This window comes from Lissotriton vulgaris, chromosome 4_1 (genome assembly GCF_964263255.1).
Source record: "Lissotriton vulgaris chromosome 4_1, aLisVul1.2, whole genome shotgun sequence".
NCBI lineage: Eukaryota > Metazoa > Chordata > Amphibia > Caudata > Salamandridae > Lissotriton > Lissotriton vulgaris.
The window spans coordinates 552,380,106-552,400,506 of record NC_141691.1 but is presented as its reverse complement, the minus strand read 5'-3'; the positions used below and the strand labels follow the sequence as shown (position 1 = coordinate 552,400,506).

The 20,401-nt window shown below is 50.9% G+C and overlaps 1 protein-coding gene across 48 annotated transcripts in view; it reads left to right on the top strand.

Annotated features, from left to right (window-relative positions):
- Positions 1-20,401, top strand: part of CLASP2 (cytoplasmic linker associated protein 2) — a 1,795,600-nt gene that overhangs the window by 1,568,031 nt on the left and 207,168 nt on the right. For all 48 annotated transcript variants that reach the window (XM_086964693.1, XM_086964694.1, XM_086964709.1 and 45 more), the window contains one exon: positions 16,345-16,501. In XM_086964693.1, coding sequence (XP_086820819.1) covers positions 16,345-16,501 — 157 coding nt within the window. The remainder of the gene's footprint in view (positions 1-16,344; positions 16,502-20,401) is intronic.

Sequence of the window (20,401 nt, the reverse complement as noted above, 5' to 3'; positions counted from 1 at the left end):
CACGGACCAGCAGGGTTTTCTTACGACAGTATCCGCGGCCCTATCACACTGGCATGGGATCCCCTGGATACTGGGAGGGGACTATAACTGCGTGCTGGACGCCACACTAGACCGTTCCTTCCCGCCATTACCCAACGCACCGGTAGTGGGCGCCATGAAATCCCTTGTGGCCTGGGCTGACCAATGGCATTTACAAGACGTGTGGCGGCACCGAAATCCAACTACCAGAGCGTATTCATACTACTCAGGAGCTCACACCCTACACACCCGATTAGACAGGTACATGCTCACTGATGACTTACTCCCGTTAGTGAAGGAGGCATACTACATGGGTAGGACACATTCCGACCACGACCCTCACATGCTGACCGTCTCTCGGGCAACCCCACATCCCTCTATCCCCACTTGGAGAATGCAGCCGGATCTCCTTTTGGATGCACCCTTCCGGGACTCACTGTTCACACACATAGCGCATTACTTCGAGGAAAATGCGGGCTCTGCCACCACCCCACAAATAGAATGGGATGCATTTAAAGTGGTCATTAGAGGACAGTGTCTGGGCACGCAGGTCAACCTTAAACGGCATGTTGAGCGAGACCTTCAAAAGATAGAAGCCGAGTTGATCCGACATGAACAAGATTCGGTTAGAGATGGTGGCGCTGAGTTACAATCTGCACGCGCAAGCCACGAAAAACTGCTGGAGAGGCTTAGGTGTTTGAATTATGCGGCCCATGCGGCACGCACTCACGATAGAGGGGACAAACCAGGTAAATTGTTATCGTGGCTCATCACCAGGGAGGAAAAAACAAAGCCAGTCACGAAAGTATTGGGCGCAGACGGATCGGTATTACACACTCAAGTGGAGATCCATAATGCGTTCGTCACCCACTACGACGCACTATACCGCTCCCACCTGCCCACCCCTGCCCCGGATACGGAGGGGTACCTCAGCCAGATACCATTACCGGCGCTCCGCGATGCCCAACACGCAGATCTAGCAGCGCCCATCACGCCCGAGGAACTCCGAGAGGTCATAGCAGCGCTGTCTAATGGTAAATCCCCTGGCCCTGATGGACTCCCAGCGGAGTTCTATAAGGCGTATCCGGACCTCCTGATCCCTGAACTGATCAAAATGTATGAAACAGCGCTCGACGACTCCTTACTGCCACCCTCTCTGAATGAAGCCACCCTGGTCTCCCTCTTAAAACCGGGAAAAGACGGGACACTGCTGGGCTCATACAGGCCACTCGCTCTCCTAAACACGGATTATAAAATATTAGCATCCACACTGGCAAGACGGCTGGCCCAGTACACGCCCACCCTGGTTCACACGGACCAGAACGGCTTTGTACCTACCCGCAGCACATCGCTCAACATCCGTCGGCTGTTCAGGGTGCAGGAATACGCGAGGAGGCTTTGGCCGCGTTCGGGTTGTCTCGTATTAGACCTGGAAAAGTCATTTGACTCAGTGGAGTGGCCATATCTTAGGGCGGTGATGCAGAAATTTGACCTGGGAGATGCCTATTTGGAAATGGTCGGCCTACTATACCAAACACCTAGCGTCCGGGTCAGGGCCAGGGGGTCTCCTATCGGACACTATACGAGTCAGACGGGGCACTCGTCAGGGCTGCCCATTGTCGCCTCTGCTCTTCTCCTTAGCGATGGAACCACTGGCGGAGTTACTGAGGAGACAAGGTGCAGAATGGGGCATCCCATTGATAGACGCGTACATGCGGTCTCGCTATACACTGACGACTTGCTCCTCTACGTTAGGGACCTCACACAGATACCGCCGGGACTCGCGGACACCCTACGTGAATTCACAGCCCACTCGGGACTGCGAGTCAACTGGGGGAAATCTGGGGTCTACCCCTTCCACCCTGACATGCAGGAATGTGCGGTGCAACTAGGGGGCACAATGCTAACATGGTACGCGGGCACCTTTAAATACCTCGGCATCCATATATACCGGTCTTCAATGGACATACTGGAGGGCAACTTGGTCAGGGCCATATCCTCCCTGCGGGCCCAGATAAATTTCTGGAACACGCTCCCGCTGAATGTCCCAGCCAGAATCACCCTGGCGAAAATGATAGTATTACTGAGACTCCTTTACTATTACTCGAACATACCGGTATACGTCCCAGCCCGGATATTTAAGGACCTGGAGACCATGGTGCGCACGCTCCTATGGAACACAGGGAGACCCAGAGTAGCCCTGAAGAAGCTGTACGCCCCGACGTTGTCGGGGGGATTAGCGGTCCCCAATCAGGAACTTTATTACCTCGCGGCGCAACTTCAATGGGTGGTGGCGTGGCTCGCGGGAAGGAACCTCGACGACACAACCTCGATGGCCCCGGCCCTGACCCGCGCGGGGGCCCTCGCGATGTTCCACCCCCTCAATGGTGCGGCTCGCGGAATGCAACTGCACCTTGCAGTGGCACTTAGATGCTACAAGCGAGCACTAAAACTGACAAAGGGGATAGCGCCCTACGCCCCGGCACTCCCATTGGAAGGATTGCCTAGGCCTGGGGGAGTAGTAACTGCAACACAGTTGGACAGCTGGGAACGTGTGGGGATGGAATCCATGGCGGACCTGTATAGCGACGGCACCCTACTCCAGTTCGAGAGACTTACGGAGGACCCTGGACTGCCGGCAGGGCAGTTCCTGCTCCACGCCTCTATGGTCCGGGTCCTCACGGCACACTGGGGGGATATATCGGAGGAGCCTCAGACACACCAGTTGATACAATACTTGCACATCATGGGGAACGGGTCACACGTGATACACTGGCTGGCACAGGCGTTACAATCCCACACCACATGCACACTCCAGCCCTTGAGAGACAGGTGGACGGCTGACAGGGAGAAGGACTGGACGGATAAGGAATGGGAGAGGATCCTGGAAAGCCCACGCCACATACCCCGCAACTCTAGATTCAAAATAATACAGTTTTACATTGTACACAGGGCGTATCTGTCCCCGGACAAGATTAATCGTTACTTCGCGCTGGATACCTCCAGCTGCCCACGATGTGCGTTACTGTGCGTTACTGAATGCGGATCTTCTACACATGTTGTGGTCGTGCCCCAGACTAAATGCGTACTGGAATGACGTCACTACACTCTTAACGAAAGGGGCGGGCACAGATCTGAGATGGGATTGGGACGCCTGCGTGCTGGGCCTGATCAAAAGGACAAAACACAACAAGGCCCACACCAGGTTCTGGGATCTGGGACTGATCACCGCCAAACGCCTCATAACACGACACTGGAAAGATACGAATCCACCGCAGACGAGACACTGGTGTGCCTCTCTCACCTATTGGGCAACAGCGGAGGGTACAGTATTGCGCAGAGAGGAGACAGCGGGTCGGAGGGCCATTCCAATAGCCCAGATCTGGGATGATATCCTACAGGCATTCACCAGGGCGTGCCATGACCGTGGGGTGTCTCCTTCCCCCCTTAGCAGCACGACGTAGGACCCGCACATAAGTAGGCGCGAGCCACCACTTGCCGCCCCCCCCTCGCCTGCTCCCCCCCCCTTTTTTGCACCTCCCCCCCCTGTTGGGGAGGACCGAATACGGGGCCGACACGCACTGGGCAACACCGCCCCAACGCTGGAAGTCCTCGCAACTCGCACGACACCGTTGACACACGAATGCATAGCATCTTCACCCAGCACTGACGCGCCACCAGGCCACGGGCCAAGAACGATTGACACTACACTGCAGCACACCCCTCCCCCCTTGACTTCAGGTTCACTACAACCCCTACTTCTCTCAAATCCCCTACTTCGGTTTGGAGGTTGTTTAGCAGATGGTCACCCCCCAGTTGACTACACTGCACTTTTACGACTGACAATCACATGCATGTCCATACACTACACGACGACCCTTGCCACAGCCCTCTACCGTATCCCGACAATGTCCAGGGCGCGCTCAGCATCGGCGACAGCCACACACCATGTTTACAGACAGATCTGTCTGGAAGGACCCGTCCTTGGGAAATGATACATTACAACATCAAACGGAGGGTTGTGGGCACCACAGGGGGGGATCGGCTAGAGGCACACCCAATCTGACGGGGTAGGCCAGACACTCTGATGGGATGAATAACACACAATACATTGTAGTGTAATGTAAGAGTGTTCTTTAATGTAGACACCGGGACCCCTCCCATTGCAGCTGAATGCATGACCCCCTTCTGTTAGTATTTATTGGGACTCCGGCTGTCGGCAGCATCAATACGGACTTTGTACGAGTTGAATAACTTTCTGTTTTCCTACTGTATTATGCACACGGTAATGTAGCTGTATGTCACTTGCTTCAATAAAACATATTTCAAAAAAAAAAAAATGATGATCTTCGCAGGCCCAGGTCTCCTGAAATAGGCAGATGTCTTGATTGTCCACAAAAGACCCCCATTCTGGACATGGTAATTTGTTATTCAGTCCTGCATAGAATTCGTAGCTCATTCCTCCTCAGATCTACCCCTATCGGTGCCTCCCGTGAGAGGGAATGGGGGTGGGATAACCAACTTGATGGACCCTGTCTAGTCCTACAGGTACTACACTGGATCCTCCCATATCAATACGATGGTTATCAGGAGGGATAAAATCAGCCTCCTCACTCCGTTGGCTACCCACTGCTTGTGTGTTATGACAGTAGTCCAATATCAGACCGCTAACTCCATTCGCATCTCTCTCAGTATAGTCTTCTTCAGTAGATTGATCGGGAAGCTGTTTCTCACAAATGTCACCAGTAAGATTGCCAACCCCTAGTCAATCAACCTGCTCCATATTTTCATATCTGTTGCTTATTGCAATATTATACAGAGGGCGCCTGCTAGGGTTGCTCTACGTTCCTTCCATGAGGGGACCGGGACCCTCGAGGTGGATTGATTGAAATACACTGCCTCTATGGTCAAAGTTTGGTTGGGGATAAAAGTAATTCAACGAGCGGATACTTATTCCTTTGGGTGTATGATATCCTACATTAAGGGTAGATAATAGTCTGCTTGCGGTCGTAGGGTTGTTGAAGTTAATAACGACACACTACCCTGCTTCAGTTTTTCGAGCATCGCCGAGCCAGCCGATTCTGCGGACCATGACTATCTCTCCTGCCCAGGCGTGCTCAAGGTGCTTGAACCTTGCGAGCCAGAATAAACATTTGTTCCTAAAGTCAAGCTGGGATTCCTTAGTGTTATGTGCGATTTGAGGGATGCCTGTCATTATGGCGACATAAGGGGCACAGGCTGGGGTAAGATTTATACTAGGGAGGGAAGACACCTTGTTCTCACTGATGGAAACCTGGGTCAGTTTGCTGGTGGCCTTCCTGCTCAAAGTCTTAGCCCCTCCACTTGCTGCCATTGTGCTCCTCCTGTGTCTAAGCTCTTGGGTGACTGTTGCAGGTTTAGCCCTTGATTCCCTTTCTAAGCCACTAATTGAAGGGATGTCAGTTGTGTGCACCCCCCCCCACCTTGTGTGTGTGTTGAACACTGGGTAACCTCTTGTCTTTCAGAGTCAGACCCTTCCCCTACTTTCCTAATTGCAGGGTCAGTTCAGACTATAGCTCCTAAGCCCTCCCAAACTCTCTCCATTCTATCTAGACTGGCTATTAAAGGTGCTATTTCTACTTTAATGGTAGCTCTTAATTTAATTAAGAGGTCAGCCATCAAATTTTCTACCCACGATGGATGTTCTGCAGCTGGATTATATATTTGGGATTTGCCCTTTGTCTGTTCTTCTTCGTCAGATCCCATTGAGTCGACCTGGTTGTTTACACATGTTTTATTGTTTTTTGGCCCCGCACCAAGTGCTGCTTCACGTTTTATTTGAAGTGTCAGTGAGCGTGCTAGCCCTATGTGGTTCATTCCAGGTTCGAGCATAACGCGGCGAAGGCACAGAGATTTGTATTTGCCCATCTTGGGCCCCAGTTGGCGAGATGGGAAGGTGGCCAGAGGGGGGAGTGATAATAAACTATGCTGCAATGTTTGAATGGTGGTTGGTGATGGGGTCGCCTCAGATTCTTGTGTGCAAATATCCGGAGTAAGGGATAGCCTTCTTTCTGTACGCTCTATTTCCGTGGACACCACCCCAATAGCCCTCTGGAGCATTTTATCTATTGCAGTGGTTGGAGGCTCACATGTTGATTTATTTCTGCTAGCAGCTACCCATTTTCCCAGCAGGTGTCGTTGCAGCTCTCCTGCAAGATATGCCTCGTCCCACCACTACCCAGATGTAACTAAATACTCTTTGGGGTTCAAAGAGGGCTTGGACTCATAGAACAAACCATCTGTCAGCACAATTATACAATGATTTTTCCCCGTTCCGCCCCTAGTTTGTTCACAACATATCCTTCCCTCCAAGGTAATGCTCAAACAGTAACACCACAATAGTCCAAGTAGGGGAAGGGACATACAAATGTTCTTGGCTTTTAAAACAGAGTCATCAAGTTATTGTGGGCATATGGATTAAAAAGAGTCTTACCCGTTGGTTTGACCTCAAAAATAGAAAAAAGTGCAGCCGCTCAGGGGGGTGGCCCTCCCCTGCCTCTTCCTGTCGCTGACGGGCGCAGGACGGGCACACCCTTGGCCCGGGCTTCACTAGGGCGCGTCCTGCGCTGCAGGGGGCTCTTGGGGCTTAAATGGTGCTTGCGTGGCGCAGATACCCACATCATAGCTGCTGGACTGGCTCCTGAGGGCTGCTGGGAGTTGTAGTCTTGCTGTTCCCCTCACGGTGTGAAAAACCGAGACAGTGCCGTTTCCCTCACGGCGCAATCAACAGGAGACGTGCAGTTCCCTTCATGGCCCCTGGAATGATCAGCTGGTGGCAAGGTGAGCCGTTTCCCTCACAGCGTTATTTCCATTGCAGAGGTGAAACTTTTCACCAGGACAAACCTGATCTGTCTATCAGACCTGCGCTCCATCGTTGTCGACCGTGATATTTGACATGGTCTAGCGCAACCAAATCCGAAGTTGGCATTCAATCTTTTTTGTGCTATGTTGAACTTTAAACGCTAAAGCTCATAACTCCAGGTCTACTTATTGGATGTTTGTTGTTTTGATGTGATTTTATTAAAATATTCTCTATTTTTCTGAATTGGCTTGGGAATTTTTTTTGTGTTATGTTTGCACTTAATTGCTGTTTGAGTCCGACATAAATACTCAATATTTTGCATTGAAGTTCAGCCTGACTGCTTTTTGCCAAGATGGCATAGGGGTAAGACATGTTTAATCAGTGACTTTTGTGGTTCACCTTGACAAGGATTGTGATGATTATTTCAGGTAGTTTCTCAACTGATACTCCGTCTTACAGTAAATTTCTAGAAGCTATTCTGTAAAGCAGTATGTGATTTTGCTTGGACTGAGTTATGTTTGTTTTGGAAACCTGGGCTTATTTACTCAATTTGTTACCAGATATGGACCTTTTTAATTTGTATTTCAAACTAGGCATACGAAGAGAGAGCAGAGAATGGTTCACCCATGTCTGGAGTTGCAGTGCTAGGTTTGTTACTTAACTGATGTAGGCCACTGATGTGAAAAAATAATTTATCTGATGGAGACTTCAAGCCACAGATTCCTTACCTCTGAATTCCCCCAGGCGTCAGACTGGATTCTAATGATTTTTCATGAGAAGTACCCCTGTGTGTGGGTAGGTGGCTTTGATTCGCTCTGTGTGCCTGCTGTCACTTTTTGACAGGCTTTTTTTTTGGCACACATTTTTTTGGTGGGTAGGTTTTCCTTACATATCCAAGAAGGCTTCTGGATTGAAATAATACTGCGCCTGCCACTGCGCCATGTCTGTGACGGATCCAAACTGGGTTTGTCTTTGGTGCCTGGAGTGCAACCACGACTCAAAGTTGTGCTCCTACTGCTGGACCATGGCTCCGAAAGCTTTGAGGGAGCAGTCCCTAAAATTACTTGCAGCCCAGCTCTCGGCACTGCATCATTTGCCCCAGAGGTATCATTCACGGTCCTGATCAAGATGAAGGTCCATGCACCACTCCAGAAGCCAAGTCTTTGTCCTCCCACTTGTAGTCCTCGAGTCGGTCAGGTAAGAAACAAAAAAAACTCCAGAAGTCAAAGCATGCTTAGACTCCTCCCCGTCCGTCCACCTGCGTGATGGAGAAGTCTCAGCGATCTATGCCTTGTTCCGCTGAACCTGCGCCTTGGGCGGCTCCGCACTTTTCCACCTTCCCGGTAGTCAAAGCGACCCCGCCATGCTGAAAGAATGTGCCTCAAATTTGAGCGCCCTGACCCTCCTGGCGTCTCAAAGGAGACTCCATCGGGTTCCTCGTAGGCAGCTCCGGTGCCAATGATCCCCCATGGATCCGGATCGACGCCTCTCCAGCCTCAGCCTTCAAACCGACCTAGACCGTCTCTTCAAAATAATGGGTGGCCAGTTGATGGCAGGATCAGCCATCACCTCACCACTGGCAAAACATCACATCGGACAGGTGGGTTCTTCAAATAGTCCAAAGGGATACTCCCTCCCCTTTGAGACTACCCATCCCTCCATGCCTCCAACTTACAACCGGCTAACGGGTACTATAATTGTTGAATGGGCGTCGCTAAATTAACCTTTTGTCACAACTGTAACAGGACCTGTTGGCAACTAAGCTGCAGAAAGATGGGCAAAATACTGATCATGGTTTATTTCTGTTGCAAATTTGTTCAGTAATTAGGGGAGACACTGCTTCAGATTGCAGTATATGTGGGAAGACAAAAATGAAATGTTGGATTCATTGAGAGAGTGAAGAAATCCTCCATTTGGTAGAAGACCTGAATGGAAGCACCGGAGGGGTGTGGAGGAAGCAGCTATCGGTTTAAAAGCACATCATTTTGAAATAGAGAATGGGCATGCCTCCAGAGCAGCAAACAATGCTGGAGGAGTACCAAAAGAGGTCGAGCTCACGAGTTAAATCATGACAATCACTAAATGGCAGTATTTCTTTTCAAAAGACCATCATGATATGGTCATATGTTGATTATTCTTCACTGAATTTTTGTCAGTGACGAAGGTATTGGCCTCATTCAGGATTTCAGGGCAGACACAACCAACTGTTTACTCTCTGTAGTTCACAGCTGCTGGGCTTTTTCAAGGCAAACTTGTTGGTTTGCAACATAGTGGGATTACCATATGACACGCCCCATGAACGGTGTGCAGTGAAATTGTAGCTTGATCTTGTGGTCAGTTGTAGCCTGAGTTCTTCGGTGTACTGGTATCTGAAAGAAACAGTTAGTTATAGATTCCTTACCTTAGAAACCCCCCAGGGGTCAGACTGGACCCCGGAAGTTTTTGGACAGCAGTACCCTGGTACATCGGAGGGTGGCGTAGGTCGACTGCGTCCGCGTCCCGGTCGCTGGGATGAATTTGCGGTAGCTGCATGGACGCCTTCCACGTGCGCTGACGTCAGTTATTTCTTTTTCCACGCCAGCAAGCACAGATCTGGGGAGAGCGGTACCCCCAGTCAATTTTCGACTGAACTTTTTCTCGACTTTTGTCGACTTCATTGTTATTGAGTCTAGCGACTCCTTGTGCACAAGGGATGCTCGTCTCTAAGGCTTGCAGTTCCTGTAACCGACTCATGTTGGTGACAGATCCGCACCGCGTGTGCCTCTACTGCCTGGAGTACGACCACGAACCTAAGCCGTGTTCCGACTGCCAGACCATGGCCCGAAGTCTTTGCGGGAGCGGTCCCGAAAGCTACTCGAGGCCCGGCAGTCGGCTCTGCACCGCTCGAGGTCCCGGTTGCAAAGGAGGTCGAGGGACCGGTCGCGGAGCCATCACCATTCTTGGTTAAAGTCTTCACACTCGGGGTAAGGTAAGTCAAAGCACAAAAAGAAGTCGAAGAAGCATAGTCGCTCTTAGACTTCTCCCTTTCCGTCGGCCAACGCGACGAGGGATCCGAGTGGTGCCGCTCCCGCGGCATAGCGTGCGGAGCCTGCTGGCTCGACTTCGGGTTTCACTCCATTTCCGGGACCCTGTGCGACCCCTGCCTAGAATCGGAATTTCTACGAAGCGATGCATGCCACCTTTGGGCAGCCCTACTCTGCCGGTGAGCCTTCGGGCCCCGCGGACTCGGCTGGGGGCCTTGGGACTTCGGCGGCTTCGGCGGCATAGTGTCCCCCTGGATCTGGATCAGTTGCTTTCAACCCCGTTATGCCGGCACCGATTCCACAGGCACCACATCCGCCTCCGGCTGTGGCACCCTCCAACGTCGACCCAGCCTCCACCTTGAGGTAGACATGGAGTCGGACCGGTGTCGACCGACCCTAGATCTGACGCAGATGGGTACTTTTTTGCCTCTGTTCTTTGAGATCAGAATGGCAGCCAGAGGAGGATGAGGACGACTGGGAGGGGTCTGGAGACCCTATAACAGACCAGATGGTGTATGAGCAGGACTGGAGAGAGGAACTGGGGGAAGCCAGTGGTTTGGAAACCTCACCAGACCTTGCCATGTTGTCCCCTCCTACCGTGGCTACGGAGGAGGGAGAGTCATAAGCAGTGGTGTTGCATAGGGCGGCCGAGGCTCTCCACCTTAAGATTCCTACAGTGGCATTCAAGATTAACCTCCTGACAGGTGCTTCAACTGGCAGCGAGCTCTTCGGAGCCCCTGCTGTCGTTTAATAAAGCCCGATAACAAAACAGGTTTTGGCTCTAATCAATAAGGCTGAGCCTACTCAAATTTAGTCTTGCAATTGTTGTGGCAACATTACACCGTACCCATTAACGAATTCAAATTTGCATATGATTGTGGATAAGGTGTATTTACAACAATCATTGCTTTAAATATTATTTGTTGGCAGACCCAGTGCTTTTTCAACTGGTGTAGTCAATCCCCGTTTGTTTTAGTACTGAGCAGGTTGAATGTATGAGGTGTGTTTGTGAAACGACTGAATTTGTTTGAATGATAGCATCTGTGTGAATTCCGTGCACTTTTTCTTGTGTCCACTTATATTGTTTGTACATTTTGTCTTAAATGTTTTTGAATTCTGAATAATTTGTAAACTATTTTTGTGAATAAAACAGCTATTAAATAGCATCAAATGCATTGGACAGTTGTCTATGCATTTATGTTAGATTGGGATTTTGAATGTGGTATCAGTATTGGCATTTTTTCTTGTTACTAAAAAAGCTGTTTAATAAAGCCCTGACAGACATCCTTTTGGGCATCTGGTCCAGGCCCAACACAGTGGCTCCTGTGGACAGAATGATTGCCCGACGCCACCGCCCGGCCCCGGGCGACCCCACTTTCCTCTCTCAACACCCCACCCCTGAGAGCTTGGTAGTACAAGCCTCCACGTCCAATGGCGCATTCCCTACCTCTCCCCTGGAGAGGGAATCCAAGAAGCTGGATCATTTTGGGAAGATGTTTTCTTCCTCCAGCTTGTGACTGTGGTCGGTAAACACTGCATGTCTATTGGACCGTTACACCCACTTTTAGGACAAGAATGGTGCACCAAAGACAAAAGTCCAGAAAGCTTCCAATTTTGTCAAAATTAAGTCTTTTATTTTTCAATCTCTAAAAAGCCTCAGCCAACGCGTTTTGTTTCTTTCGGAACTCCCTCAGGACTCAATAATCTCTCAAGGTTCCAAAACAGCGATCAAACGGATAGAATAATCCAAGTGTTTTTCTCAAGGAAAAAACACATTCTTATATATATGTCTTGTTCTTCATCTAGAATCAATATGTACAACTTTATGTATAAGCAGCCTTCTTTCTCCAGAGTCGGAGAGAGTTCCAATAGAGCATAGACTAAATGTATTAACCTCCGTGTTTTAGTAGGCACTTGAAAATATTAGGAAGTTCACCTTAGAATTCAGGCAGTTCTCCCCTCAGAAACGTATTAGGCCCAATATTCTGTTTGTTAAAAAATAATGGGACATACGTAGCTCACTATCAAATAGCAGATGAGTCACAACTTGGAATGACTATCGTTCATTTCAATAGTTAACCGGGCATGTATAACCCCCAAACTACGTTTATTAGCCAGCCTGCCCGTCTACATTCGTCCATTCGTCCTCCCTTGTATGTCGGGAACTGCGCCAGAGTGTCGGCGAGCTCGAAACGTTACACCCACTCCGTGTGGGACACGGTTACGCAGGTGCTGCCACAGTGCCCGGAGGAGGCCCGGGCCGTGCTCTCTCGAGCGTTTGCTGAAGGGAGAGACGCAGCAAAGTTTAGCATCTGCTGTGGTCTGGATACTGCCGACCCACTGGACATGACGATTTCCACGTCAGTAGCCATTCAACGATATGCCTGGTTGCATTCGACTGGTTTTTCCGGGAATGTCCAGTACCGGACATTGCCGGAAAAAACAGTTGAATGTAACCAGGCGTATCGAGGCGTAACCAGGCACACTTATGGACATGCCCTTTGATGGCCGTCACCTTTTTTGCGACAAGGCAGACAATGCGCTAGAGGGCTTTAAAGACTCTTGGGCTATGGCCAGGTCCTTGGGCCTCTCCCCCACCTGCCCTGCGCAGTCTACCTTTCTCCCATTTCATGGCTACGGAAGGGGTGCCCTGCTACGTCCCACCCAGAGCGATAGAGGCTGGCGCAAGCCTTTAAGCCCCAGCGAGGCAGGGGACGTGGGAACCACTGCCGCGGTTCTTGGGGCCAGTGGGAGGGCCAGTCCATCACTGCCCCCTCTGCAGCAACCTCCAAACCCTCCAAGGCCGACCTTTCAGGGCCACCAAACGACAGTGGGCGGCAGGATCCGCCATCACCTTCCCCACTGGCGCACCATCACGTAGGACAGGTGGGTTTTGCAAAAAGTCCAAAGGGGCTACTCCCTCCCCTTCGAGACAACCCGTCCGTCGATGCCACCACTGTACCGTCGCATGTCAGAGGATCACCTGGCCCTTATCCAACAGGAAGTTTTGGCACTCTTGGCCAAGGGAGCCATCAAGCGCGTTCCTGCCCCAGAAGGAGGTTGTGGTTGCTATTCCCACTACTTTCTGGTGCCCAAGTAGGACAAAGGCCTGCGTCCTATCTTGAATCTCAGTAAAGTCCACCGCTTCCTCCAGAAGGATAAGTTCAAAATGTTGTTACTCGCTCAGGTCTTGTCTACCCTCGACCCTGGAGACTGGATGGTAGCGTTGGACTTGCAGAATGCCTATTTCCACATCCCTGTCCTACCGGCCATCAGGCGTTAACTGCGCTTCACAGTAGACTACGAGCACTTTCAGTTTACCGTGCTCCCCTTTGGCCTTACCAGCATCCCTTGGGTGTTAACGAAAGGGATGGCGGTGGTCGCAGCTCATCTGCGCAGATCAGGGGTTCCAGTCTTCCCATATCTCGATGCCTGGCTGTTAAAGGTCAGCTAGCCCCAGGCTGTCGTCTCCCACCTACAGACTACGGCTGACCTCCTGCATTCTTTGGGTCTCTACATCAACGTGCTGAAGTAAAACCTCATTCCAGATGGCATATGCAGGCTCTGCAATGGGACCTTATGTTCCAGTGGGCACAACATCAAGGGAATCTGTCCGATTGCATCCAGATCTCGGAGGGCACTGCACACCAATTGCAGAGGAGGTTTACAAACCAGGATTGGGTCAAAAGCAGACCACTCTCCCATCCTCAACCAGAGTTCACAGTGGTGACCGATGCATCACTCCTGGGATGGGACAGCCACATGGGGAGGCGGAGATCAGAGGCTTCTGGTCTCCAGCGGAGTCCGGGCTCCACATCAACCTTCTGGAGCTTCAGATGATTTGTCTTGTCCCCAAGGCATTCCTTCCCTCTGTCCGGGGAAGAGTAGTGCTGGTGTTCACAGACAAAACTGCTGCCATGTGGTACTGCAACAAACAAGGCGGGGTGGGGTCGTGGGCCCTATGTCAAGAGGCCCTCTGCCTCTAGACATGGCCGGAACATCAGGGCATATCCCTGGTAGTTCAACACCTGGAAGGTTTTTTGAACGCCAGGGCGGACGAAGTCAGCCGCAGATGCATGATGGATCATGAATGGGGTGGTTCAAGGTCTGTTTCAGTAGTGGGGAGAGCCTTGATTAGATCTATTCACCATCGAAGAGAGAGCGCAATATCAGCAGTCTGCTCAGTAGAATTCCCAAGGCGGCACTCTCTATGCGACGCTTTTCGGCGCGAGTGGCTCTGGATTGGGCACGAAGAGTCTCGTATCCCGAGATGCTCAAAATGGCAATCGATCCTCCGATCAGACTGCCTCCACCTCCTTGAGTGGAGATTGAGCGGCGCCACTTGACATCATTTGACCTGCCTCCCGAAGTCTGCGATGTTGTCTTGTCAGCAAGGCGTCCCTCCACTGAGATGGTATACGCCTGCAGATGGAACACATTTGTGGCATGGTGCACAGCAAGGGCTGTGGATCCCCTTTCCGCCCCTCTCTCTGAGATTCTCTTGTTCCTCCTTTCTTTGGCCCAGCAGGGCTCTGCTCTGGGCACTCTCAAAGGCTATCTCTCAGCCATTTCTGCCTTCCTTCAGCTTCCCGATCAGCCTTCTCTTTTCAAATCCCCTGTTGTAAATAGACTCCTAAAGGGCATTACTCATCGATTTCCTCCTGTTCCCTTCGTAATGCCCAGTGGGACTTGAACTTGGTGCTTACATATCTTATGTGCGCTCACTTTGAGACGCTGCATAACTGTCCTCTGAGGCTTCTTACTTTGAAAACTACCTTTCTGGTGGCCATCACCTCTGCACGTAGGGTGAGTGAGCTAGAAGCTCTTTCTTCCAAGCCTCCCTTTCTGGCTATCCATCCGGTCTTCCTTAGAACTAGACCTTCCTTTCTTCCCAATGTGGTTACTTCTTTCCACATTGGCCAAACCATCACTTTGCCCACTGTCTTTCCGCCTCCGCATCCTTCAAAAGAGGAAGAGAGGCCCCACCGGCTGGATCCAAAATGTCAGCTTTCCTTCTTCTTGGATCGCACAAAACTATTCTGGGTTGACGACCAGCTCTTTGTTGGTTACGTGGGGGCTAAGAAAGGTCTGGCCGTGCACAAATGGACTATCTCGAGGTGGGTCGTTCTGTGCAGCAAAGCCTGCTATTCTTTGGCAAAGAAGGAGACTCCACTGGGACTGCGCGCCCATTCCAACAGGGTGACGGCAGCAACCACTGCTTTGGGATGATGAGTCCGCCTAAATGACATCTGTTGGGCAGCTTTGTGGGCATCGCTGCACATGTTCACCAAACACTACTGCCTGGACAGCCAAGTCCAGAGAGACAGCTTCGTTGGCCGTTCTGTTCCCCAGGACTTTCTGGTGTAAACTTAGTTCGCAGACCCAACTCCGGGGTTAGTATTGCTGATGTATCTATTCTAAGGTAAGGAATCTATATCGAACTGTTTCTTTCAGATGAACAAGTTACTTACCGTCGGAAACAATATATCTGTAAGAAACGTAGGTTAGTTATAGATTCCTTGATCTGTGTCTAAGCTCTACTATACTTTGACCCCCTAATTAGAGACTAAATGAGTGTTACTGTTATGGGACCTTATCAAAGATTAAATAATAACTATAAATCTATGGTAAAGGCAGGATGGGAAAGATGTTAACCTTGCACGTACAGTGGGACGGCTTTATAATGGTTAATGACTTTTCCGTTTAGAAAGTCCCAGCTCATGCCTAACTAATGAAACTCAATTTGACCTGAAAGTAGACTTCTATCGCCTAGCACAGAAGAGGCATGTTGGAGTTGGATGTCTGGTTCAGAAAGCTCTAGCCGCTTCTGGTTTTCTTTGTTTGCATATTTTAGGTGTTTTATTTTAATTACCTGGTATTATACTAATTTATTTTTACAAAGGAAACTCCAGGCTGAACATTGAAGTTATTGAGTGTTCACTAATGAGTTATACTGTTTTTGGAGTTTATAAACCCCTTCACCTTTTGGAGTTAGACTTGACTTTTGAACCCTCAACCCAGAAAAGATTAATGCTAAAAGCTAGTACTTAGCCATTCAGTCAAACTGCATTAGTACTGTGATCCGGGTACAAAGTGGGAAATTACATTGCTCTTGACAGGTAATGCTCCGTAATCTGTGGTTGCTCAAGTATCCCAAGCAACGATGTCGCTTGAATCTAAGTCCACTTTTGACAGATTGAACACTTACATCATATTAAGACCACCATTTTAGATTGTTTAGTAACCGATTAGCAACAGCCTGATAAGATTCAATTACAGGTTCACGTTCCATCTTTGTCCTTCTGTTACAATAAATCATAGAGTATAACATATCATTTTCAGCAGTGCATTAACTCTAGAAAGAGCACAATTTGAAAATTACATTTGTTTGTAATTAACATTTGCTATATAATTAAAATTGACTAACAGAGTTGCAATACTTGTTTCCTGTCTACTAACTAGTGCATTTGAGGATGATACAGAAAACATGAATTCTGAAGATATTTACTGTTCGCTTCGAGGAGTGACAGAAGCTATTCAAAATTTCAGCTTTCGAAGTCAAGAGGATATGAATGAACCCTTGAGACGTGATTCCAAAAAAGAGAATGACGCAGATTCAGTAAGTATTGCAACATTTTTATTAGCAATCTTATAAAAAGTACATTACACTGTAAATGTGTATTTATTTGCAATTTGATCTCTGAATATCTTTTTGCAAAAATGTTTTTGTTCTGTCACTTGCAGCTTCCCCAAATTCATCAACCTGTACCAAGGACATTTCACCACTTCAAGGGCAGTTGAAATCAAAAAGCATGTCTATAAAAGATTTATTGGTCAATCATGCCATAAAAGTACAATAAAGTTTAAAAAAAATTTAGGGACAGAACAAAAGGACACACTGAGATACACACTAAAACACTAAGATAAAAAGCATTTAAGCGACATAGTACTAATTTGGATCGCATAAAAACATAGTATAAAAATGATTGCTTAATACATCTCTGCTGCATAGAATGGATGCTATGATGATGTATAGATAAAATAAATAAAATACATTAATTAGATCAAATTTACGTTAAGCTTTCATATCAGAGCGGACGCGCGCTGCTCCAAGGTATGTCGCGCTAGCTGCTATAGTCTACTGCTTCAGGTTTAAAAACTGCTTTTACACAGTTGCCTACAATTGTGTGTTGTTGCTTCCTGCTTCTTTATTTTAATCTTGCACCCCGCAGCTTCACTTCTCTGCCCCTACCACCACGGGCTTGCCCGATTGTGGTGGAGGGTAGCGAGGGCGACCGAGCTGTACTTCCGGTCGGGAGGGTGGAGTCAGGGGTCCACGCTCTAGTGTATTTAGGGCCATGCCTTTCATGACGCGCAGCGGACACGCGCTGCTCCATGGTCTGTTGCGCTAGCTGCTATAGTCTACTGCCTCAGTTTTAAACTTGTAAAAACTGCTTTTACACCGTTGCCTACAATTGTGTGTTGTTGCCTACCTGCTCCTTTATTTTAATATTGCACCCCGCACCTTCACTTCTCTGCCCCAACCCCGGTCCACACAGGCTTGCCCGATTGTTGTGGAGGGTAACGAGGGCTACCGAGCTGTACTTCCGGTCGGGAGGGTGGAGTCAGGGGTCAGCGTTCTAGTGTATCTGAAAGAAACAGGTTAGTAGATTCTTTACCTTAGAATATCCCCAGGGGTCAAACTGGATGCGGAAACGTTTGCGTTGCAGTACCCTTGCGCGTCGATAGGTGCCGTCTGCGGCTCCGCGTCCGTTGTCTGCGTCGTTGGCGCCGGGATGACGTCACCGGGGTACTTAGACGCCGCCCTCGCGCGCTGACGTCAGTTCTTCTTTTTTCCGCGCCGATCCGGAAAAAGTTGTACCTATAGTAAATGTTTTACTAACTGTTTCGATCCTTTTTGATCGTCTTCCGAAATCTCTCGACTCCGACGGTGCCGGTAGGGATGCCCGGGTTCAAACCCTGCGCCTATTATTGCCGAATGATGTCGGTAACCGACCCATATCTCCGGTGCCTTCACTGTCTTGGCCCCGACCACGACGACAAGTCCTGCTCCGACTGACTTCCAAGGCTAGACTGGAGCGGTCCCGCAAGCCACTCTAGCTCCGGCAGTCAGCCCAGCGCCGCTCGAGGTCCCGGTCCGAAAGGAGGTCGAGGGACCGGTCGCGGGGCCGTAGTCACCACAGTTCCGGGAGTCATCATCAGTCTACGGGCTGGAAGTCCTCAGGTAAAAGGCACAAGAAGACGAAAAGGCAACATGTCTTTTCTGACCCCCCTCCCCCCCGACGCTCGTGCGACGCAGCCGGGGGTTCGTGCGACACCGTCGCGGCCTGCTCCATACCCGCCGGACCCTGGGCAGAACGCGACGCTGGAGGAGATCGAGGCCTTCCTCATGGCCGTGAGGTCGCTCACTCCTCCGTCGGGTTCCGCTGCACCTTCAGGCCAAGCGGCCCCAACTGGGTACCCAAGCGGGCCGGGTGCTTCGGCCCCGGTGCGGTCGGGTGCTTCGGCACCGTCGGCGTCTTCGGTCCCGACGCCGCAGGGCCCCGCCGGATCCGGGTCGTCGTCGGTCGACCTAACGATCTCACCGGCGCCGGCCCCCAGGGTGTCGCCACCGCGCCGTCCCAGGACGACGTCGTCCCCGGTCCTACCCTCGATTCGGGTCCAGCGTCAGAGCGGCGCCGTATTCGACGCCGCTTGGAGATTTCTATTTCTATTTCCCGGCCCCATCCTTTGAACCGGAGTACCAGGTGATGGGTGGCTAGTAGGATTGGGAGGGGTCCGAGGACCCTCTCAGGACTGGACAGGTGAGCTTGGGGAGGCCAGTGGTCTGGACACTTTGCCCGACACTGGTTTTGTGTCCCCTCCTACCGTGGCTACGGAGGAGGGGGCTGCCTATAGTGTGGTGCTGACGCGGGCTGCCAGGGCCTTGGGCCTTGAGCTCCCAGTCGCCGCCGTGAGGATTAACCTCCTCACTGAGGTCCTTAAACCGCATTCAAGCTCGGCTGAGCCTCTGCTGCCTTTTAATGAGACCTTGTCAGACGTTATTTTGGGCACTTGGTCCAAGCCCGCTACAGGTCAGCCTGTAGATAGGAACGTGGCCAGGCGCCACCGCCCGGCTCCGGGCGACCCTTGCTTCCTGTCCACCCACCCCAACCCCGAGAGCCTGGTCATCCAGGCCTCCAACTCCCAGAACGCATTCCCGACGTCCCCACCCGATCGGGAATCCAAGAGGTACGAGCAATACGGTAAGAAAGTATTTGCCTCCCTGAGTTTGGGACTGCGGTCAGTCAACACCGCGTGCCTCTTGGGCCGCAACACCCACTCTCTGTCAGACACGGTTGCAGACGTGCTGCCAGAATGTCCAGCGGAGGTCAGGACTAAACTCACCCAAGCCCTTGCGGAGGGTCGAGATGCAGCACGGTTTTCTATCCGGTGTGGGCTGGATACCACCGACTCACTGGGCAGAGCGATGGCAACGACGGTGGCGATTCGTCGCCACGCCTGGTTGAGGTCCGCCAACTTTTCGGCCGATGTCCAGAACACTCTTATTGGCATGCCGTTCGATGGCCGTCGCCTTTTCGGCGACAAGGCAGACCATGCGCTTGAGCGCTTTAAGAACTCCAGGGCTACGGCCAAGTCCTTGAGCCTCTCGGCCCGCACCAGCAAACGGGTGCCTTTCACTCCTTTCGTGGCCAAGGAAGGGGTCCTCCCACACATGCTGCCAGCCACTCACAGCAGAATAACATCCAACGCGGTGGCGGCCGTGGAAACCGCCATGGCGGCGGTCGGGGACAACGGACGAGGCCAGTCCACACCTTCCCCCGCAGCATCCACCTCTAAAGCCTCCTAGTCCATGCTTTCAGGCCCATGTGAGGCCAGTGGGGGGCAGGGTTCGCCATCACCACTTCCACTGACGCACTGTCACTTCGGACAGGTGGGTGTTGCAAATAGTCCGAAGGAGCTACTCCCTCCCCGTCGAGACGACCCCTCCAGCCATGCCACCGCAATACCACCGCATGTCGGGGGACCACTTACAACTTCTGCAAGAGGAAGTTACGGCCCTCTTGGCCAAGGGGCCATCGAGCGCGTTCCTGGGCCGGAAGTAGGGTGTGGTTGTTACTCCCACTACTTTCTGGTACCCAAGAAGGGCAAAGGGGGCCTACGCCCTATCTTGGACCTACGGAACGTCAACGGCTTCCTCCGGAAAGAGAAGTTCAAGACGCTGACATTGGCTCAGGTCTTAGCTGCCCTGAACCCGGGAGACTGGATGGTAGCGTTGGACTTGCAGGACGCTTATTGTTGCGTGCTTATCTAGGTTCCTGATCGATACTGTGACCTTATGCCCCTATTCGGCTATAAAGCCCTTTATTCCCTATATTGGCATAACCGTTCAAGTGCGATTTTCTGAAAAGTCATCTCTGGCCTCACACGAACAGAGCCACATTCCAGCATGACTCTCTGCTACTTCCTTTGCGACCAATTAGTGCAATGACAGAGC